This window comes from Vespa crabro, chromosome 16 (genome assembly GCF_910589235.1).
Source record: "Vespa crabro chromosome 16, iyVesCrab1.2, whole genome shotgun sequence".
Taxonomy (NCBI): Eukaryota; Metazoa; Arthropoda; class Insecta; order Hymenoptera; family Vespidae; genus Vespa; species Vespa crabro.
In genome coordinates this window covers 5170052-5193293 of record NC_060970.1, presented here as the reverse complement: position 1 = coordinate 5193293, position 23242 = coordinate 5170052, and the positions used below count along the sequence as shown (strand labels likewise).

General features: G+C 33.8%; 3 protein-coding genes across 19 annotated transcripts in view; 1 reads left to right on the top strand and 2 right to left on the bottom strand.

The window, feature by feature from the left end:
• Positions 1-10564: 10564 nt before the first annotated feature.
• Positions 10565-12942, top strand: LOC124429854 (putative sodium-coupled neutral amino acid transporter 7). Its single transcript, XM_046975626.1, has 4 exons — positions 10565-11051; positions 11138-11498; positions 11577-11820; positions 11972-12942. The coding sequence occupies exons 1-4, from the start codon at positions 10949-10951 to the stop codon at positions 12629-12631; spliced, it is 1368 nt and encodes a 455-aa protein (XP_046831582.1). The 5' UTR covers positions 10565-10948; the 3' UTR covers positions 12632-12942.
• On the bottom strand, positions 12918-19655 carry LOC124429852 (E3 ubiquitin-protein ligase RNF123). Of its 3 annotated transcripts, XM_046975621.1 has the most exons (11): positions 19078-19655; positions 17600-17700; positions 17150-17472; positions 16085-17056; positions 15880-16016; positions 15673-15794; positions 14390-15576; positions 13977-14305; positions 13692-13857; positions 13474-13626; positions 12918-13397 (listed from the first exon to the last, which is right to left on the bottom strand). In XM_046975621.1, exons 2-11 carry the CDS (start codon positions 17695-17697, stop codon positions 13072-13074), a joined length of 3813 nt encoding a protein of 1270 aa, XP_046831577.1. In that variant the 5' UTR covers positions 17698-17700; positions 19078-19655; the 3' UTR covers positions 12918-13071. The 3 variants fall into 3 exon arrangements, with proteins under 3 accessions (XP_046831577.1, XP_046831576.1, XP_046831578.1); XM_046975620.1 differs by lacking the exon at positions 19078-19655 and having other exon boundaries at positions 17600-18326; XM_046975622.1 differs by lacking the exon at positions 19078-19655 and having other exon boundaries at positions 14456-15576; positions 17600-18326.
• The window catches only part of LOC124429851 (SLIT-ROBO Rho GTPase-activating protein 1-like), a 25734-nt gene continuing 20969 nt past the window's right edge, over positions 18478-23242 (bottom strand). For 13 of the 15 annotated variants that reach the window (XM_046975607.1, XM_046975606.1, XM_046975608.1 and 10 more), the window contains one exon: positions 20876-22508. In XM_046975607.1, coding sequence (XP_046831563.1) covers positions 21396-22508 — 1113 coding nt within the window. In that variant the 3' untranslated portion in view covers positions 20876-21395. Of the gene's footprint in view, positions 19144-20386; positions 22509-23242 lie in introns of those variants that run through there. The other 2 variants (XM_046975604.1, XM_046975605.1) reach the window with 2 other exon arrangements.

Genomic DNA, 23242 nt, shown 5'->3' with positions numbered 1-23242 from the left:
ATCCAATAGCGGGACAACAACGCCACCACCCGCCAAAGTTTGAAACATTATTAAAAAGAACGACAAAGAATGTCATTTCTCAATAATAAATAAATATAATTGTGTGAGTAAATAACTAATGTCTGTGTGTGGAAATAGCTAGTATACAGATTTTCCAAAAATTTCAAAACGCAAAAAAATACATTTCATAATGATCACACGGAAAATCTACAGTAATTCAATCGGTCACTCTTTCAACAGATGATTCCTATGGAAAAAATAAAATTCGTCTCCAATACCGCAAAGATTATTGTGAACGCCAGGAACTTCAAAAAATTTCAATTTCACATTTCAACACTCGAAGTATCCGAAGTCATTTCGAAATTCTTGGCATTACATAAAATAAAATATATATAAGGTCTTTCAATTAACTTTGACGAGTACCGAATTAGTTTCCTCTAGCAGTCCGATGAGTAAAGATCGAAATTTTCTTTTTCCAAACGTAAAATCTTGCAAATTAATACTTTTGCTAATTTTATAATTATTTAACCAATATTTCAAGTATGCGGAGTAGAGTAAAGTAATATGTAAACAATAGTACATTTATTTAAACATTAAAAATACTAAAACGAGACTTGGAATAATTTTAATATTAAATTCTATCACTGTTTAATGTTAATTTCGGAGTAGTTGGCCTTGTGTAATATAAACATAAATGCGCTTTCATTTAACTTTGACAGTTTCCGAGTTAGTATTTTCTTGCACTTTGCCCTGTGCACATCGCGAATCATCTTCTCTAAACCCAAAGTCTTATAAATAAATACTTTTGCAAATTTTACAATTATTTAAACAATTTTTCAAGTACGCGAAGTAGAGTAAAGTAATATTTAAACAATAGTACATTTATTTAATAAATTAAAAGACGGAAAAGCGCACAGGACTTAAAATAAATTTAATATTAAATTCTGTTACTTCTAAATTATGATTTCGAAGTAGTTGCCTCGTGTAATATAAACATAAATGCGCTTTCATTTAACTTTGACAGTTTCCGAGTTAGTTCTCTCTTGCACTTCGACTTGTGCACATCGCGAATCATCTTCTCTAAACCCAAAGTCTTCTAAATTAATATTTTCGCTAATTTTACAATTATTTAAACAATTTTTCAAGTACGCGGGATAATACCAAGTAATATTTAAACAATAGTACATTTATTTAAACATTAAAAAGTCTGAATCGCTCGCGAGACTAAAAATAATTTTAAAATTAAGTTCTATTACTTTAAAATTTTAATTTCGAAGTAGTTGCCTCGTGTAATATAAACATAAACGCACTTTTTCCCGACTTTGACAGTTCGCGACTTAGTTCTCTCTTGCACTCCGACCTGTGCTCATCGCCATTCACTTTTCTAAACGCAAGAGTTTATAAATTAACGTTATCGATAATTTTATAATTATTTAAATGATTTTTTATATACGCGGAATAGAATAGAGTAATATTTAAACAATAGTACATTTAATTAAACATTAAAAATACTGAAACGCGCGCGGGACTTAAAACAATTTTAATATTAAATTCTGATACTTCTAAATTTTAATTTCGGAGTAGTTGGCCTTGTGTAATATAAACATAAACGCACTTTTTCACGACTTTGACAGTTCGCGACTTAGTTCTCTCTTGCACTCCGACCTGTGCACATCGCGAATCATCTTCTCTAAACGCAAAAGTTTATAAATTAACATTATCGATAAATTTATAATTATTTAATTGATTTTTAATACACGCGGGATAGAGTAGAGTAATATTTAAACAATAGTACATTTATTTAAACATTAAAAATACTGAAACGCGCGCGGTACTTAAAATAATTTTAATATTAAATTCTGATACTTCTAAATTTTAATTTCGGAGTAGTTGGCCTTGTGTAATATAAACATAAACACACTTTTTCACGACTTTGACAGTTCGCGACATAGTTCTCTCTTGCACTCCGACCTGTGCACATCGCGAATCATCTTCTCTAAACGCAAAGTCTTATAAATTAATATTTTCGGTAATTTTATAATTATTTAAATGATTTTTATTGCACGCGGGATAGAGTAGAGTAATATTTAAACAATAGTACATTTATTTAAACATTAAAAATTCTGAAACGCGCGCGGTACTTAAAATAATTTTAATATTAAATTCTGATACTTCTAAATTTTAATTTCGGTGTAGTTGGCCTTGTGTAATATAAACATAATCGCGTTTTCATTTAACTTTGACAGTTTCCGAGTTAGTTCTCTCTTGCACTTCGACCTGTGCACATCGCGATTCACTTTTCTAAACGCAAAAGTTTATAAATTAACGTTATCGATAATTTTATAATTATTTAAATGATTTTTATTGCACGCGTGATAGAGTAGAGTAATATTTAAACAATAGTACATTTATTTAAACATTAAAAATTCTAAATCGCGATTACCTATTCATTTCTCCTTTTTCTTTTGACGAGTAAACATCTAAAGTTTCTCAGGATGTCTTCGCTGCAAGTATCAACGAATATTAAGGTAAATATATTTTTATATCTTACGTTTCTTCAATAATTTTTACAGTTTCTTATTATAACGATGATATTAATAATTTTGTTTTTATTTTGTTGTTTCAGAACGTTATTGCAATCGCTTGGGAACCAACGTTGTTATCTTGTATTGCTTAAATATGAATATCGCGAAGTAGAAGCAGTGCTTGTTCGTTCGCGTTTCGCGATTTAAAAAGGAAAAGTTTTTGCAACGTCTGCGTGCAATGCAGTCGTTAGAGTCAGTGTTTGTTCGCAAACTTTATTAATTTTTTAACAGTCGCATAGACTGTATTTATAAAAGACAGTAGAGTTTCGCGAAGTAAATTCAGTGACCGTTCGTTAAAAAATAATTATCGCGATATAGAGTCAGTGCATCATTGAAGAGGTTCTTGATCAACTTTGATGTCGACCTACCTAATTTTCAACCACATACGAATCGTCCCCTCTCAATTTCGAGCTGAACGAGTGTTTTGGAGCCATCGCAGAACTTCTTAAGTAGTGAGTGAATTTTTAAGTCCCTCCAATCACTCAATCATGTCGAGGACGAAAGGTCCGAATCGGCACGGGTGATTGGTTGTAATTAATTAGTAGAAGAGCATTGAGTGACCACGAGTAAATTTCTTCGGAGATTTACTCGTGAATGGTTTTTTCATTTATTTATTAGATCAGGATAGGGTCTTCTTGCTCAAACGCGTTTATAATTATTTGAGATTTTGAATATTTTAATACATTTTTAAATATTTTACTCGCGCGGAAATAAGTAAAGAATCGATATTCATAAGTTCTAATAAAGAACGAGCAAGAAGACACTCGCGATGGATAGTCTCTGGATTACAAACGAAACTGTGGATGATTTTATTACAATAATTAAAATATTCGTTTGTAAGAAGGAACGTCCAAGGATTTACTTTATATTTTTAAATAATTATTAATTAAATATTTAATCAATTTAAATTGATAAAAGAAAAGTCTCGAGAGAATCATTGGTTTTGAAAGAGAAAAATCGAGTAGAATGATTGCTAAAAAACAAAGAGACGTAGTCCGTAAGCCTAGATGATAAATTAATTATTTTTTAGCTCAGGATTTTCAGCAATTAATATACTATTATCTAATTTTTAATTTTTTTATAATTAATATTTAATTTCTCCCATGCTGCGAAAAAGTATCTTTCGAAAGAATAATAAGTTTTCAGGTGCGTTAGGGTTGTATTAGGGTTTTCTTTCATATATCTTAGAATTTGGAATTAAATTTTGTCGTTACAGTTTTAGAGTGATAATCGATTAGGTTGAGGCACGAAGCAAAGAAGAGGCTGTATGCCGAAGACAACATGTGGCTCAAGAGGACAACTATTAGGTTATTGAGTTATTTTCGAAGGTTCACTAGGAACTTTCGAGAATGGCTCTTAGTTTTACCATGTTATTATTTTAATTTTACCATGTTGTCACTCAAAATGCTCTTATGGTGATGGGTGTAGGGGTGTAAATTTAAAAAACTGAGACGAAGTAACTTTCCGTAAATAATATTCCCACACTGCCACGCGTACGCAAATAGGATTATTTCATATTTTATGCCTTTTTAATATTAAACTTTTTTTTAAAACTTAATTGAATTTATGATTCTAGTTTAATAAAATGAAATTTTACGTTAAAGTCGATTGATAAATTTTGCACATTTTCTCTTTTCTAAAGTTCAGTTAAATTTATAATTTTATTTTAATAAAACCGAGTACTATTTTAAAATCATATATCTATGAAATGTAAAAGTAATATAATATTTCTTTCAGAGAAAATAATATTTCTTTATTTCAGTGTTCAACGTATTTCATTTTTTTTTTTTAATTAATCTTTTATTTTTTTTAAGTTTAATTAAATTAATTTCAGAATTTTATCGTTCGTATAATTAATTTATATATATACATATGCTTTTCTTTTTCCTTATTTCTTTTCAGCTAGTTCCAAGTCGTGGGATCGCGAACACGGGAAGGAATAATTAATAAAGAAGATTATCTTAACATTTAAATAATGTACAATGTACGTAAATTATAATTAATTAATATTTAAACAACAGGATATTCTTAACAACGTTATAAAGATCATATACCTGTACTACTATATACTATTGATTAATAGATATACTATCTAATTTACTCTCATTAATTATCCTTTATATATTTCGGTTGGGACCCATGGGATGGGCCTATGGGTGAGGGCCTCTGTGCGGGTTGCTGTCTCAGTATCATGTTGAGCTACTTCTATTCTCTTATCTATATGCGGCTTTCCTTTTTAAGTCATATTTTTCTTGTTTTTATTTTCTATGTCATTAATATACTCTTATGAATTATGATTTATAATCTCGGGTGGGACCCATGGGAAGGGCCCATGGGTGAGGGCCTCTGTGCGGGTTACTTTATCAGCATCATGTAGAGCTGCTTCTATTCTTTTATCTTTCTGCGGCTCTCTTTTTTAAGTTATATTTTTCTTGTTTTTAATTACTATCTTATTAATATACTCTTACGAATTATGATTTATAATCTCGGGTGGGACCCATGGGATGGGCCCATGGGTGAGGGCCTCTGTGCGGGTTACTGTCTCAGCATCATGTAGAGCTGCTTTTATTCTTTTATCTTTCTGCGGCTCTCTTTTTTAATTTATATTTTTCTTGTTTTTAATTACTATCTTATTAATATACTCTTATGAATTATGATTTATAATCTCGGGTGGGACCCATGGGATGGGCCATGGGGGTGTGCCTCTGCGCGGGTTGCTGTCTCAGCATCGTATAGAACTGCATCTCTTTTTCTCTCTTTTCTATCTCATATTTTTCTTTTTTAATTATGTTTTCAGTTATGTTATGAATAAGTTATTTCTTTTCAGTTATGTTTTCTTAATATTTATTTATGTTGTTTCTTTTTAATTATGTTTTTAATTATATGTTTAATTATGTGTTTAATTATGTGTTTATTTGTGTTTATTTATGTGTTTAATCATGTATTTCATTATGTTATTAATATATTCTTATTAATTATGATTTATAAATTTTAGGTAGGACACATGAGAAGCTAATGGCTGCTGTCTCAGCATCGTATAGAACTGCATTTCTTTTTTTCTTTTTTAATTATGTTTTCAGTTATGTTATTAATAAGTTATTTCTTTTCAGATATGTTTTCTTAATATTTATTTAGGTTGTTTCTTTTCAATTATGTTTTCTTAATATTTATTTATGTTGTTTCTTTTTAATTATGTTTTTAATTATGTTTTCAGTTATGTTATTAATATATTCTTATTAATTATGATTTATAAGTTTTAGGTAGGACCCATGAGATGGTGCGGGCAGCTGTTTCAGCATCGTGCAGAGCTCTTTCATTCTCCAGCACTCTTATCTATTTATACCTATATATTTTCTATTTCATATATTTTTTTGTCCCTCTCTCTTATTCATCTTTTTTCTTTCTTTTTCAGGGATGATCAAGTAATCGTCCAGCGATATTCAATATGTCTTTTATTTTATTTTTTTTCTTATTTTTTCTTATCTTCTTCTTATCCAGTATAGATCATCAAGGGATAGGTTCACCTCTGGTCGAATGCGTCATCGTAGCATGGCAAGATTCATCATCGATTTTTACGCGCGAATACGGGAAGGATAGGAAGAACACACGCGCGTGTGTCGGCGTGCACATGCGTGGGTGTTCTCGGGCGCGATTAAACTTCGTTTGATTGCTCGTATCGAAAACGCGAATTTAGAGTAGAGTCACCGTTTTTCTAAAACTCACGTGAATGTACGCGGGCGCGACTTAAAAGTCCTACCGGGGACTTCGTTGATATTTGCTCGAATATTCGATTAGATTACCTCGCGAACGCGTTTTTTTAAAGTAGAGTCACCGTTTTCCGAACACTTGCGTGGGTGTCCGGGCGCGATTAAAGTCCTATCATGGGCTTCGTTTTAGTGTTGAAATTCGGGGTGCGCGAACGGTTTACCTTGTAGTGCTGTACATAGTTGGCTGATGTTATGATAATCCTCATATTTGGTAGCGGGGCGGAAATCCCGACAAATATCATGGAAAGTCTAAATACCGGTTAACATATGTCACTTTGGATTTCAACTTAGAGTCACCGTTATTCTAACACTCACGTGAGTGTTCGCGCGCGCTATTAAAAGTCCTACCGGGGACTTCGTTATGTTTGCTCGAATATTCGATTAGTTTATTTAGAGTAGAGTCACCGATTTTCGAACACTTGCGTGGGTGTCCGGGCGCGATTAAAAGTCCTATGATGGACTTCGTTTTAGTGTTGAAATTCGAGGTGTGCCTCGGATTTCAACTTAGAGTCACCGTTTTTCTAACACTCACGTAAGTGTTCGCTTGCGCGATTGAAAGTCCTACCGGGGACTTCGTTTTATTTCTTCGACATTTCGATTAGATTACTTCGCGAATTTGGATAGAACAGTAGAATCTACGTAATTATAACACACGTGAGTGTCGCGAACGCGATTAATGCGCTTTGATTGTTCGAAAATCGGAAGCACGTATTCAGATGTGCGTAATAATCCATTATGCCTGAGGCGAGGGTGTTGAACGGTAAAGCTCTCTGTAAGTGGGGTCCCTGTAGCTGAGGCTACATACCTCCTGTTAGCTAAGTCGCCCTAAATATCCGAAGCGGAAGGCATAAGGGATCGGTATCGCGGAACGCGGATTTTAGAGTAAAGTAGAGTCACCGTTAGCTCGTGGGTCTCCACATGCAGCAACTTCCACGTAGTGAGACCTGGGTCGGTAATACTTGCATACTCTAATTATAAATTCTTTAACGCAAGTACTACTGAGCGAATGGCTGCATATTGTATATTACTTTTCCAATATCTTTTCAAACTTATACCAACTAAACATTAACATATTTTCATTTTATATAGCTAATAATACTTCGAAAGGAGAATTATAACAGAATATACTGTAAAATAATTTCTTACAGAAACAACAAGGAAATTTATCTATCACACTCTTATGTCAGCTATCATTTCTATTTATTCTTATTTACTTTCACTAATTATCCTTCATATATATCGGGTGGGACCCACGGGTGGGGCCTGTGGGCGAGGGCTTCTGTGCGGGTTGCTGTCTCAGCATCATATATAACTGTTTCTTTTGTCTTATCTTTTTGGGTCTCTCTATTCTTCTCTTTCTGGGGCTCTGTTTTCTTTCTCCGGTTCTCGTTTCTATCTCATATTTTTCATTTTTAATTATGTTTTCAATTATGTTATTATTATGTTATTTCCTTTTAATTATGTATTCTTAATATTTATTTATGTTATTTCTTTCTAATTATATATTTAATTATGTGTTTAATTATGTTTTTGATCATGTTTCTAATTATGTTTTAATTATGTTTTAATTATGTTTTAATCCATTTTTATTAATTATATTTTATAAGCTTTAGGTAGGACCCATGGGATTGTGCATGGTGCTTCTCCTTTTGTTTCTTTTTCTAGGTCTCTAATCTATATATATATATATATTTATTTTCTATTTGTATTTTATATATGTACATATATATTATTTTGTTTTATGTATTTTTTTTGTTCTTTTATTTCTTCTTTATCTTTTTCTTTTACAGTATAGGTCATCGAGGGATAGGTTCATCAGCCGCCGGATGATTCGTCGCATGGCAGGATTCATCATCGATTTTTACGCGCGAATACGGGAAGGATAGGAAGAACACTTGCGCGCGTGTCGGCTGGCACAGGCGTGGGTGTTCTCGGGCGCGATTATATTACGTTTGATTGTTCGAATCGAAAACGCGAAATGTAGAGTAGAATCATCGTTTTCCTAACACTCGCGTGGGTGTTCGGGCGCGATTAAAGGTCCTACCGTGGACTTCGTTTTGATTTCTTCCAAATTTCTATGGGGGTACTTCGCGAATTTCGGCTTAATAGTAGAATCTACGTAATTATAACACACACGTGAGTGTCGCGACGCGATTAGTATTTCTAAGGAGTGCGCTTTGATTGTTCGACATTCGGAAAGCACGAATTCGAATGTGCTTAATAATCTGTTATATCTGAAGTGGACGGTGCAGATGGTGGAGCTATCTGTAAGAGGTGTGTAGTAGCAAAGCTACGCATACCCTGTTAGTTAAGAAGCCAGTGCATTGAAGCGGAAAGGTATTGCGGATCGGTATCGCGGAACGCGGATTTTAGAGTAGAGTCACCGTCAGTCCGTGGGTCTCCACATGCAGCAACTTCCACGTAGTGAGACCTGGGTCGGTATTACTTGCATACTCTAATTATAAATTCTTTAACGCAAGTACTACTGAGCGAATGGCTGCATATTGTATTACTTTTCCAATATCTTTTCAAACTAATTCCAACTAAACATTAACAATTTTTCATTTTATATAGCTAATAATACTTCAAGAGAAGAAATATAGCAGAAATTTATTGTACAATAATTTCTCAGAGAAACGAAAAGGAAATCTTTTTATCACACTTCAATGTTCGGTGTCATTTCTATTTTTTCTTATTTACTATCATTATTTATCATTTATATGTTTCGGGTGGGACCCATGGGAGGGGCCCACGGGTGAGGGCCTCTGTGCGGGTTGCTGTCTCAGCATCATATAGAACTGTTTCTCTTGTCTTATCTTTTTGGGGCTCTGAATTCTTCTCTTTCTGGGGCTCTCTTTTCTTTCTCCGGCTCACGTTTCTATCTCATATTTTTCTTTTTCAATTATGTTTCCAATTATGATATTAATATGTTATTTCCTTTCAATTATGTATTCTTAATATTTATTTATGTTGTTTCTTTCTAATTATGTGTTTAATCTATTTTTATTAATTATAGGATTGTGCATGCTGCTTCTCTTTTTGTTTCTTTTTCTAGGTCTCTAATCTATATATATATATATATATTTATTTTCTATTTGTATTTTATATATGTACATATATATTATTTTGTTTTATGTATTTTTTTGTTCTTTTATTTCTTCTTTATCTTTTTCTTTTACAGTATAGGTCATCGAGGTATAGGTTCATCAGCCGCCGAATGATTCGTCGCATGGCAGGATTCATCATCGATTTTTACGCGCGAATACGGGAAGGATAGGAAGAACACTTGCGCGCGTGTCGGCTGGCACAGGCGTGGGTGTTCTCGGGCGCGATTATATTACGTTTGATTGTTCGAATCGAAAACGCGAAATGTAGAGTAGAATCATCGTTTTTCTAACACTCGCGTGGGTGTTCGGGCGCGATTAAAGGTCCTACCGTGGACTTCGTTTTGATTTCTTCCAAATTTCTATGGGGGTATTTCGCGAATTTCGGCTTAATAGTAGAATCTACGTAATTATAACACACACGTGAGTGTCGCGACGCGATTAGTATTTCTAAGGAGTGCGCTTTGATTGTTCGACATTCGGACAGCACGAATTCGAATGTGCTTAATAATCTGTTATATCTGAAGTGGACGGTGCAGATGGTGGAGCTATCTGTAAGAGGTGTGTAGTAGCAAAGCTACGCATACCCTGTTAGTTAAGAAGCCAGTGCATTGAAGCGGAAAGGTATTGCGGATCGGTATCGCGGAACGCGGATTTTAGAGTAGAGTCACCGTCAGTCCGTGGGTCTCCACATGCAGCAACTTCCACGTAGTGAGACCTGGGTCGATAGTACTTGCGACCTGTTGAAATCCAATGATAAATCAACGCAACGCAAGTACTATCGAGCGAATGGCTGCATATTTCAATACAATTTTATATAAGATAAGTATACTTCCCATTGATCTAATACTGCTTAAACATTATATTACTGACACTTTACCATTGCCAATAGTACTTCTTCAATAAGACTTCTACTTAAATTCATTATGTCGCAACGGCGACTACAAAGTCCCAAAGAGAAACGATATATTAGCGTTTAAATATTATATAAAATAATTTTATTTATTAATTATACTCTCCTCAGTTCGCGATTAATGTTTTTCTTGAGAGAATTTGAAAGTGAATTTATTATACGCACTTAACGCACATATTATACAATTGTTATCGACAGTCGATAAAATTAAACTATGTTATCGACAATCGGCAAAACTCTATCTATATTATCGACATGATACTAAATAACTTTTATAAATGTATTAGCGAATAAAGTAATGGCGAATGAATGTTAGGTTCAAAAAGAGAATGTATTATTTCAAGTTAGCGATAAGTGCGTTATAAATATTGCTTTTGGAATACATTGCACCTTATTTCTTTTTATATCAAGTCAGATTAATGTTTTCTGGTATTTTGACCTCTGCCCTTTGTGTCGGACTGAGCTCATAGATAAACCTCCTCTTTCTTTTCTGTTTGTCAGACAATCGTTAATGATACGAATGATGCGAATTAATTGGTAGTTTGAGTTATTAAGTCTTCTTGAAAACGTGCGCCGAACATGAATTGTTTGACCGGTGAAACCGATCGTTTAATTAATAATGATGTCTTTTTGTCAACTGCTCCTAGTCCTTCGGAGATACGTACTCGTGAAACTAGAACTGGTTAGTTATGGTTCTTTCTTCTGTCATTTCAACAAAAATCATACTCTAGAAGAATACAATATTTATATGTACATTTTCGATTATAGGATCTAGCATTTTGGGTACAATATTTTTGATCGTAAATGCCACTCTGGGAGCAGGACTCTTAAATTTTCCGCAGGCCTTCGATAAAGCTGGCGGTATCGTCACTTCCATAACGATTCAATTAGGATTTCTAATATTTATTACGGCTGCTCTTATCGTCTTGGCAAATTGCAGCGATATTACAAACTCCACGACTATACAGAATACGTTGGCAACTTTGTGCGGACCAAGTGCACTTTTTCTCTGTGCACTGTGCGTTGCTGTATATAGTTTTGGATGTTGCCTGACATTTTTAATCATCATCGGCGATCAATTGGATAGAGTTTTAGCTACGTATTATGGAATGGATTATTGTCACACTTGGTAAATATATAATTCAATAGTCTATTAAAATGAAGTTTTACGCAACGAGTAGAATTTATACCACGGTCCTTGTTTCAGGTATTTGTCTAGACAATTTGTTACTGCTGCAATTAGTTTCGTCTTCATATTTCCATTGTGTTTTTTTAAGCGATTGGATGCGTTAAGTTGTGCCAGTTCTGTCGGCTGTATAACCATTCTATACATGGTCTGTTTGATAAGTTACAAAAATTTTACAAGGACCACTGTTACGATTGTGAAAATATGGCCTGACAATGCATACGAAGCATTACATATAGTTCCCATCATATGTTTTGCATATCAGGTTTGTTACATCACTGTTTTAACCTCAAGAGGATTTATCGATCCTCATTATTATTATTTAATATCAGAATAATAAAAGAAAATAAGAATAATAGGTTTCATTTTTTTCCTTTTTTTTTTTTTTTTTTTTTCTTTTTTTTTCCCCCCAATAGAGCCACATGACTGCGATACCAATGTACGCCTGTATGAAAGAACGACAGCTTGGAAAATTCACGATAACTGCTGTAATTAGTATGATCATTTGTTTTACCGTTTATACGATAGTTGGCATTCTTGGATATGCAACATTTGGAACGGGCAAGGTACCTAGCGACATACTTCAAGGATATTCGGACAAAAGTATAATAGTTACTCTAGCCGTCATTTCTATCGCCATAAAAAACTTCACGGTATATCCAATCGTTTTGTATTGTGGTCGGGATGCTATTATCTCTCTGTTTGGCACGTACGTCGACGAGAACGTTAAAATGAGAAACTTCATTACGTTCGTTTGGTTTATAGCGTCATTAGTTATAGCCATATTGGTACCAGACATATCTCCGGTTATTAACTTATTAGGCGCATTATCGGCTACGTTTATTTTCATATTGCCAGGAATATGCCTTCTTCAGAGTACTCTCATCAAAGATCCTGAATTGTATTTGAATAAGGATCGTTTGCTTATTCTCTTAGCAATTACGATTACTGCGATGGGTGCTTTTGTCTGCGGTATAGTATCCATTCAAGCACTCAAGGATTTAAAGAAACCATTGGCCGAACAACCATTGGTAACAGGTTTTAGGATACGACTTGGAGAAAATTTATGCTCTTAATTATTTTTAAATGTAAAACTAATTTTACCAAATCTATTGAAAATATTAAGACGTCAGAGAAAGACTGATGATGTAGATATTTGTTTATTTTTATATTGTGTGCCACATGCCGGATAATTGTAAGAAGTGGTGGTTTTTTTTTCGTTTTCTTTTTTTTTTTTTTTCTTTTGTTTTGTTTTTTTTCCCTTCATTTTATTATCAAGAGACTCACCTCTTTTCTATGTAGCAACATCTTAATTCTGCATCTGTGTTATTGCGTATGTATTGCAATGAAAGATGTATCGGATAAATAAACTCCTATTTTATTATAATATTTTATAACATTTACCTTTTACATAATAGCTTTTGTTAGAATTTAATTTCAATTGTACTTGTATAATTTCAAATTTGTTTAATATACTTCTTGTAACAGAGTGTACATGATTTTGATGACGTTTCCATCAATGGATCATGGATTCTTTGGTACTTGTCGATTCCGTAGAAAAGTCGTGTAAAGTATTACCGTAAAGATCGATAACTTTACTTATCGTCGCTTTGCAAAAAAAGCATTCTCTTGTGTTGAGAAGGTGACGATCGATGCAAAAGCGACAAGTTTCATGATTACAAGGTTTAAACTTTGCGCTTATTGGAAAGGCATAACAAATGGTACAAATATTTTCATCGTCCATTAATACTTTTGAATCTGGTAAGATATCACGACAGTAATCCAAATAATTTATCATTGCTCTGACTTGACTGATCTCTTCGTCCGTTACATAATCTTCATCTAAAATTATAAAAGAACAATTAGATTAAGGATCATTTAAAAATCATTTAAAAATCATTCGGGGCTAAATACTTACAGTTCAAAAATGAAAATTGCTTTATTCTTTTTCTTTTGTCCTTTGGAATTTTTATATTACTTTCCCCCAATACGAAGTACAAAGAACTGATTTGAAAACTCGGTTCTATTAATAACGTGCGCGTAACCTTAGGGACTTCGGCCGATGGTCTTGCTGGATAATAATTGTGAAATAAATAATCTAGAATTAATTGCATTACATTGTTCTCTCATGCTTACGCGTAAATGCTGCCATGTCTTCTTTAAGTAATGCCAACAATATCCCGACAACTGCCGTCAGTATTGGAAAATGATCTATCAATTCTAAATCCGGAATTTCCAATAGTACAACTTGTTGAAAGCAACTGGTTTGAGAGCTCATCCTGTTTAATATTTGACATAGTAACTAAAATAATAACGAAGAGTTAGACGTTATGTTTCATTATACCTCGTTTCTTCATTAAAAAGCAAAAGTCAGAGAAAAGCATCGTCGAAGAAATGAATGTAAAAAGATGTAACACCTACCTGACATAATCTGGATAATAAATTTTCTCTAGAAGACTGACGAAGATCAATGAATATGTCCGGTGCCACTGTGCAAAACATTTCTAAAACTCTTAATAATGCAACGCTCAAGTCGAAGCAAGTAGCACAGATTTTGAGTTGTCTGGACTCAATGAATACCCTTTCGGGTCTTGACGAAATATTATGAATCTCTTGTATCATACCGATAAATTCTGAGAAAGCCCAATTTAATTGATTCAACAAAGAATTTAAAAATTGTACAGTATTTTGTGATTTCCCTAATAATCCATCTCTTACATGTAATTGATATATTAGAGAAGGATAAGGTTCTGAAATATTAATAACAGATGAGGACGTATAATAAAATAGAGATCGCGATTGAAGAATGAGCGAAGAATAAAAAAAGGACGCACTTAACGGCTGATGGAATAAATTATAGATCATGATTACTAATAAGTAAGAATCAAGAAAGGACGCACTTAGCAACTGATGCATAGGTTCTTGTTGCAATAATTTCGGTCCGACTTTCCTACATAAATGTGGACTTCTTTCATAACGAAATGCAAATCCATGACCTTGCCAGAATCTCATGAGTATCCAGTTGGACTGAGCCCATGTTTTAGCTTCAAAGGGTTTCAATAGATTTCCGACTACCTTCAATCTATTCTCTAGAGATACGTTCTCTAACGCCTCGAGTGTAATGGGATTCGACATGAATCCAGCAAATGTTATCATTAATATCTCTTTCGAATTAGTATTAACGATACGTGGATCAAGATAATGGGAGCAAAGGAACTCAGCAATGTCCAATAACATCTTCTGATAATCTGGTATCGTCTCGATCGGCATAGTAGGATGAATATGATTACGTATACTAACGCATAAATCGGAAAGCGTTTCGAGATAAAAATCAGGTACAAAACTGAACATGTTGCCTTCTTCGCTTGCTTTTTGTAACGTTAACGTTAGCATTTCTAAAAACCAAGCCAGCTCTCCTAGCTTTTCCTCCGAGAATACTGCGGCACGAATCCAAGCCATTTGTCTTGCCTGTTCGGACAATTTTTTAGTGAACACCTCTATCGAACGTAATAATTCTTCCTGAATTAAATGAGACGTCTCATCCTCGTAATTGATAATATAATCCAATCTTTTTTTAGCCTCGGAAAGAGCGGCTTCAAATTCAGATATGTTGTCCTTAAGAACAGCAAGTTTTGCCACTTGTTTTCTCGCTGCCGCGTGATAAAACAATATAATCCCATCTAATAATTCTAACAGAGACACGGCGGCGTCTAATGGACCTAAACGCAGTGGCGTTCTGTCCTCTCTGCTAAAATATCCCATTCTTTCCACTAACATGGTACTTCCTTGTGCTGATGCGTTAACATTAATCATGTGAGCGAATGCAGGTATGACGACTGGTAAATCCGACAGTCTTGCGAGGAACGGTTGTTGATCTTGCGATTGTTCCATAGAAAGGATCACTTCGTGATTTGGACCCAAAATTTGAACCAATTCTGTTCTGAAGGTCTTGTTCAAGTGAGATAACACTCCTCCCAATCTGTCAATTCCGGAGTAATTGATTGATCCATCGTAGAATAATCTATGATAATTTAGTTTTTTAAGTAACTTACTACAGTTAGGTGAAATTAAATATGAAAAGGTGGGAGAAAAGAAGAAGAAATTTGTGTCAGCTTACTTGCACGGTACGAAAACGGGGCTGACCCCAATTTCATCGTTCCATAAGTATTTGAATACAGACAAAAGCCGATGAAAGCAACAGAGACTAAGAACCAAAGGAGTCTGGAGATGCGGCGTTGTCTGAGGGAATACTGTGACTGAATATTCGGAATTAAATGTAATCCGTAGATTTAGAATTAGCGATTTAGAAACGCCTTATACTTACACGAGTCGTTGTTAGATTTTCGTGAACGAAACGTTTGAATTTTCTTAGAAAAATAGTCCTCGATGTAGGTCTATTGGGAGTACCATCGGAATTATCAAGCAGAGTCATTAATAACCAAATTTGTATATTTTCTAATTCTGTAAAAATATATAAAATGAAGATAATGGGGAATGGATCGAAAGGGAAATCATTCAGACATACGTACCCTCTACTGAGTCTTTAATACTTTCGCACGCTTCTATATACGCATCTTTCCTTATAGCAATAGATGGATCTATTGGATTGGTTTCCCACCAAGGTTGCTGAACTACATTTGCTAGACCAACATCGTCCATTGGTTTAATGTGAATAAAATTTGCAAATCTCACACGATCGAAAAGCAGGTACTTTAGAAAGTGTTGCCGAGTCGTGGTATGTAGACAAAATTGTATCAATAGTATTAAACTATTATACTGATTCGAATATTCAAGGAAAAAGGAAACGTGCCTGAACGTCGAATAGAGATAGATGAGCGTACTGTCTAAGCAAGACCTCATCTCTCGTTCCTCTAGAAAAGTCCATAGAAGATCTAAGCAAGTCATTAATCTTACTTTACTTTCACGAAATTTCAACGAGTCCCTTGCTCCGTATTTTTGTATTCCAGATATTTCGTGTAAAAAAGGAATGAACACACCTTCGACGATATATGGAATGGTAAGCAAAGGACCGATATGCATTAAGATGCTTTGTGCAATGCACATGAGAAATGCATGTACTGTCATTGATCTATCAGTCAACGAAACGTTTGTTTGTTTTATACTAACTACGTAATCTATGACACGGGTAAACCATTGAAATAAAAATGTAGCTTGTATAACTTGCGATTCTGGCGGAGCTTGAATAGCTTGATAACCTTCTAAGGGATATCTTAAAGGAGTGCCTCCAAAAAAAGCCGTGACATTTTCGGTAAATGTCAGGCTTACAGTTGGAAAGTAAGCAATACCAGGACCCATGGATATATTATCAAATGCTGTCCCAAGATGTCTTCCATTTCTATAGAAATCTATCGTCCCATCATCCATATTTAACGTACATCCTATAATATCCCCTGTAAGCCATGACTCTCCGTATTTAGTTGGTATCACGTTCCATTTTCTAACACGGTGACCGTCATAAGCGTAAGAGTTAACGGTGTCACCTATGACAAAATTACAAAGATTATTCCTTGGAATAATCATTCATTTGGGATTGATCGTTTTCGATTCGTTATATATTAATTTATTATACGTACCAACTCCACTCTCCATATCGTATTTACATCGTGAAGTTCCCCATCCTACTTGCATTACACCTTTAGAACCAAGCTGAAGCTCGTACATCCATTTTCCTTTGTAAAGTGCTGTATTAGCCTTCATTGTACAAAAATTCCCTTGAGCAATAATACTCGATCTATCTGGCGAAACGATGAACAGGCCAGTATGCGTGTTAACATCAAATTTGACAGTTCTAGGCCCTATACGACCCTCCCTATCGTCTGTCAATTTTTCTGCACAAGCATACTTAGCCAGTGTCTCGTTAATGAAAATCTTAACCACATCTAAACTTTCTGAAGTACTGAAAGAAAGAAAAAAAAAAAAAAAAAAAAAAAAAAAAGAAACATTATAAATATATAACTTGATTAAATTAAAAGATAGAAGGATACCAATAGAATTATTTCAATATAACCAATGTTATAGGTTACCTCAAAAACTTTACGTTGGACGTTTTGGATTTAGTTTTTGACATTATTATGGCATCATTAATTCCAAAAATATTTTGTATAACTTCCTCTGCCTCCATATTCTAGACAATTGTCAAGTGTCAAAATTAGCATTGAATGACAAATATATGACGAATAATGATTTTTCTAAGAATAGAAGATATCTTTTTAGATACGAGAACAAAATGATTTTCGGCCAAAGTTAAACCAGACAATAAAGATACACATCGCGCCGACACAATTTCTCTTGACAATTTCTTCGTGGTATACGTCAAAGTAAATATCTATTTAAATCAATTGATTCGTTTACAAAATAATCGTTCCATTATTACTCTCTTCTCGTGACATTGCCGATAGTTATTACTGAAATTTTCTTCTCAATTTCGATATATCAAATGGCTGTCCTTTCTCTCTCTCTCTCTCTTCTCATATAAATGTAATATTTTTTATTATAGATACCAGACAAGAATAAGCGAATAAAAGCACAATGTTCGATAAACTGTAAAAGAATTAAAAAATCGACGGTTAACATACATGCGCATGAGCACATTTCTGTCATTTTTGATACAAAGCGGTATGCCGATCAGCTGATATGTCAGCTGACTTATCGACGGAGTGCGCTTGTTATCGACTGTAAATGCGCGCGAATTTTCAAACTTATTCTTTGACAGATGGCAACACATTACGAATATTACGAGTCTCCATTTATTCTATAATCTTTCTCATCCATTTTCTTCTCTGAAACTTATCGGATAATTAATGTAACAAATATCTTCGAAGGACAAAACATTCATTTCATTTCTCAAAATAAGGATTTTAAGGAATAAACGAGCTTAATGGATGTTTCACTCGATCGAATGTTACAGAGCCTATAAGTTTCCTTTATTCATGTTATATTAGTGATATCATTAGCCTTATAAACAGAGAATCATCGAGATATTAGGCATTTATACTTTCTTAAAATCACCGATATAAAGATGCAACTTTTTTTTTCTTCTTTTTTGTTTTGTTTTGTTAAAAATTACATATTCAATTACAATTAATCGAGAGAAAGAGAAAGAGATCACAAAGAGGAACACAGAGAACGGAGGAAGGGGAATTAAAATTACTTATTATACTTCAGTGTCCCCATTGGGTAAAGAGATTAAAACTATAGTCAACGACGACGCTATAAAACCGGACAATTATTGTACACAACTCTGAATAATTCACAAAGGGATAAGGGAGAGGAGATTGTGTATTCACAAACTTTGGCATTATCTTATTGCGGTGGGTATAATAATAATAATTGCAATTTTTCCTTCGTTATCTCAATATCATACAGATCGTTAGATCATAATAATAATAATGATAATGATAATACTAATATTATTATTATTAATAATAATAATAATAATAATGATAATGCTGATGAATGAGATAATAAAATAAACGAGTTATACAAGTTATTTGATCATTACCTTTTATGATTTATTCTCGGTGAGGAGATTAGGATGTAATGAAATCCACCGTTGTGTAGTTCGATTCTTCAAGAAAATATTAAAATGATTATGTGAAGAAAACTGTATAACCGAGATATATATATATATATATACACTTACATACGGGTTGCCTCAATGAAACGCCCTGTTTAGTTTCGCATCAGAATATTTCACTGAGACACACTGTATATATATATATATATATATATATATATATACATATATATATATATATGTATATATGCAATGTCGTTACATTGATATCGATTTAGTTAAGTGTACGAATGTGTTATGTACGTATGTATGTATGATGTGTAGATACTATTTTATTCGCGAATAATACATTTTTCCCAATAATATGTGTACGAACAGCTGAAAAATGCGACGTGATTACGATGAAAAGGCGTTAACAACACATTATTAGTCCCTTATGTATGTTGTATGTACGTATGTGTATGTATGCGTGTGTCCTTTCTTATATTTTCGTTTATAATTCTCTCTCTATCTCTCTCTCAATGTTGGAAATTCAATATAAATATTTCAGATGCTGAGATACGCGTTTGTCTCTCTCTCTCTCATTGTTAAATACGTTATTATTGTACACTTATTATTATTATTATTATTATTATACTTATTGATATTTTTTTCTTTTCTTTTCTTTCTTTCTTGCTTCCTTCTTGAATATATCGAACATTGCTGCGGCATTAGTACCTACAATTAAGGCGTACGCAATATATATGTTAAATATATATGTTTGTGTGTGTGTATGCGCATATATATATATATAAATATACAGGGTGTGACTATGAAACATCCAGGTTTGTTATGAAAAACAAAAGAAATCAGGGCATTCCATTTCATACACTCTGTATATATATATATATATATATATATATATAATACATATATATATGCACACTCGTACACATGTATACGCGTACGTAACTACACACTCATACATACACGTATACTTTTACATATATGATATATGTTTATAACTATTAGATACTGGCACGTATAAGATCACCGTATCGATATCACTCCAGTATCATTTATCTCACTCACTTTTCCTCTTACTCTTATTCTCTCTCTCTCTCTCTCTCTCTCTCTCGCTCTCTCTCTCTCTCTCTCTTTCTCTCTACTAATTATGCATATATTGTGAACAAGAAGCTCGCAACGTTAAATATAGCTTCTTCGGATAAAACTCATATATTCGTTTGCGCATTAAAGGAACATCGAACGTGTTTATAATAATCACAAATATGATCATTAAATCGTTAAGAGGAGGTTCTTGGATATGCTGATATTTCGCGATTTAAAAATAAATTACATACATAATATAATCATAGATTATACTCATGTCGACTAAGTAATCTTTTTTTTTATCTTCTTCTTCTTCTTCATCTTCTTCTTCATCTTCTTCTACATGAAATTATTTATATTCGATGCATCGTCCTATTTATCTCCTTTTCTTTTTCATTCATGATTTCTTCTCTTCTTCTCTCTTTCTTTCGTTTGATGACTAGAAACGTCTCCCTTCGCTGGTTCATTTTATTTTATTTTACTTTATTTTATTTTACTTTATTTTATTTTTTTATTGTATTGTATTGTATTTGTATTTTATTTTATTTCTCGTTCATTTGGTAAAAAAATTATATGCGAAAATGGAAAAGATTCAGTAGAAAAAATAAACTCACGCCCATAGGACGGTAGCGGCCCGTTCTACCTAAGCAAAAAGCTTTCAATGCGAGAATCTTTCTTCCCCCATTTCCGTTTCCTCTTTCTTTCCTTCAAAAGATCATTTAAATATAAATGATAAAACAATGTAAGAATCAATGTATTATAGATCTCGTATGCCTTGAGATAAAACGGACCATGCTATCGGCCACAGACGATTTTTCTTCTTTTCTTTTTCTTCGTCGTGTTCTCGTTTTTTTCCTTCTTCTTCTTCTTTTCGTGTTTCTTTTCTTTTTTTTTCTCTTTTTTTTTTTCTTTTTTATTTTTTTTTTCTTTTCTCTAGAGAAATTCACGGAGTAACACATAAGTCCTTGCGAAGTGTAATGGGCGGAGTGACTGGTCGATGTGGGAGAAGATAATGATGATAATGATGATAATGATGATGATAAGGATGATGATGATGATGATGATGATCGTAGATCGGATTTATATCTAAATCGAACAAGTTAATCGATATTATTATTTTTTTTATTATATATATTATTATATTATATTATTATTGTTGTTGTTATTATTATTATTATTATTATTATTATTATTATTATTACTTGCGTATATCTTCAATTAGCTTGTTCGGCACTCTGAGCCTGCTTTTCGATCTTCCTCGCGAGTTCTGGACTCATGTGAGGATGTGGGAAAGGTAAAACTGGTTTTCGAAGAATTGTTGGCTTGACTTTGACCTGAGGCTTGAACGAGGATACTTGGCTACCACCTGTCAAATGCATATCCGCGAATTTAGCGACGATTTTTGGCGTTGATCTAGGTGGTAATGGTGAACGAAGCGCCAGAGAATCTGATATTTGATTGGTACTGGCCGATCTTACGATCTCTTCCGTTCCTTCTATATCGGTAGATTCCAGATGATCCGCTGTTTCAAGACGTTTCAATTTCGAACCTTCTGGATTAGTCTTGGTATTCTTTTTCAACGTACACTGATTCTGTTTAGCAAAACGTTCGGCAGCGGTGCTCATGTCCGGTGATTCAGGACCACCTGTTGGTGAGGTTGCTGCTTCGGTGGTTCTGTTAGGTAAAACAACACTAGTCTCGTCGTCGGAACTACTTAGGCTACTAGACGAAGCAGACTTTTTACTAGCGTCCTGTGCCGACAATGGTAAATCCATAACGAGATCAGGTGTCTGTTTTTGTCGCATTTCTCGAAATTCCTGCGAGCTACGATAAGATTTGGAAGAAGTTGTAGTTGCGTTGCCGCCTGGTGGTATTGGGGGATTTAATTGGGTTTGAGAGGTCGCTCTTCTTTGCCAGAGCTCTCGATTAGCTGAGAAAGTTGTTTGTTCGTGTTGTATATCCTCCTCGGTGGATTGTCCACCACCACCAGGAAAGTTACAACCATTGCTCGAGGAATTCTGAGAATTACATTGATTATGACCGTCCGAACCTGCTGTCACTGTCACCGTTACCGTAGACTCTCCTACGCTTTGCGATTTCCAATGATGTTGTTTTCTACCAGCTCCTCGACTTTTCATCCCGCTTTCGTTACCTTGCCCACCACCACCTCCAATTCCTCCTCCTACTCCTCCAGCTTCTTCGTTTTCTTCCATCCGTTCTTGTGCAATCATTGACAAATCAATTGAGTTCGATACCAAAAGATTTTCTGAAATGTTCTCATTTTCAGGAGTCGATACTTTGGTAAACTTCCCGGACGTTGTGGATTCCTGAAAATAATTTTAATCGAATTAATTCAATGTTCTTTTTTACTCTCTTCTTCTTCTCTTTCTCTCTTAAAATTTATCTTTATCTTCCTTTCTTTTCCTAACAGCGATTAATCCCCATCGACTTCACATAATAATTCAATATTATTCGTCAGTTAAATTGTTGTGTAAAATATTGACAAGATAGCGAACGATGTTTAACGAAGCAGAAGAAAAGGGGATGCAATAATGATTAGCTTCGATGTTCGATAACGTTTAATTTCAATGGATAATTTCATTTTTCATAATTTAAATAATCGATATGGTGTTTAACGAAATTGAAGGAATGATCTACATGCACGTGTAAAGAAAGGAAATCCAGAGAAAGCGTATATGCTGCTATGAATGATGAATGATGAATGAATGTAGTGCAATGATATATATGTATTTTTTTTTGTTTTTCTTTTTGTTTTTTTTTGTTTTTTTTTTGTTTTTTTTTGTTTTTTTTTGTTTTTTTTTTTTAAAGCAGGATCAAAAAACTGCTCGTAAAACTGTTGGCTAAATGAGAGAGATGCTAAAACGACACAAAACTACAAGCATCTATTCTAAGCGCATCGAATATGAGAATAGATACCTAGGGCTCTCCCTATCTTTCACCATGATGGATGTTGGTGGTGGTAGGATGTTAGCTGAAAGGGAGAGACACTTGCTTGTTTTTTTTTTGTTGTTGTTGTTTTTACTCACCTAATTGTAAAGAA

Excerpts from the sequence above, each read along its gene's own strand:
- LOC124429854 (XM_046975626.1), top strand. The coding sequence starts at position 10,949 with ATGAATTGTTTGACCGGTGAAACCGATCGTTTAATTAATAATGATGTC. Across the intron at positions 11,052-11,137 it reads TACTCGTGAAACTAGAACTG|GATCTAGCATTTTGGGTACA; the intron begins GTTAGTTATGGT and ends TTTCGATTATAG. Across the intron at positions 11,821-11,971 it reads TCATATGTTTTGCATATCAG|AGCCACATGACTGCGATACC; the intron begins GTTTGTTACATC and ends TCCCCCCAATAG.
- LOC124429852 (XM_046975621.1), bottom strand. The coding sequence starts at position 17,697 with ATGGAGGCAGAGGAAGTTATACAAAATATTTTTGGAATTAATGATGCC. Across the intron at positions 16,017-16,084 it reads TATTAAAGACTCAGTAGAGG|AATTAGAAAATATACAAATT; the intron begins GTACGTATGTCT and ends ATATTTTTACAG. Across the intron at positions 13,627-13,691 it reads AGACATGGCAGCATTTACGC|CAAGACCATCGGCCGAAGTC; the intron begins GTAAGCATGAGA and ends ATTATTATCCAG.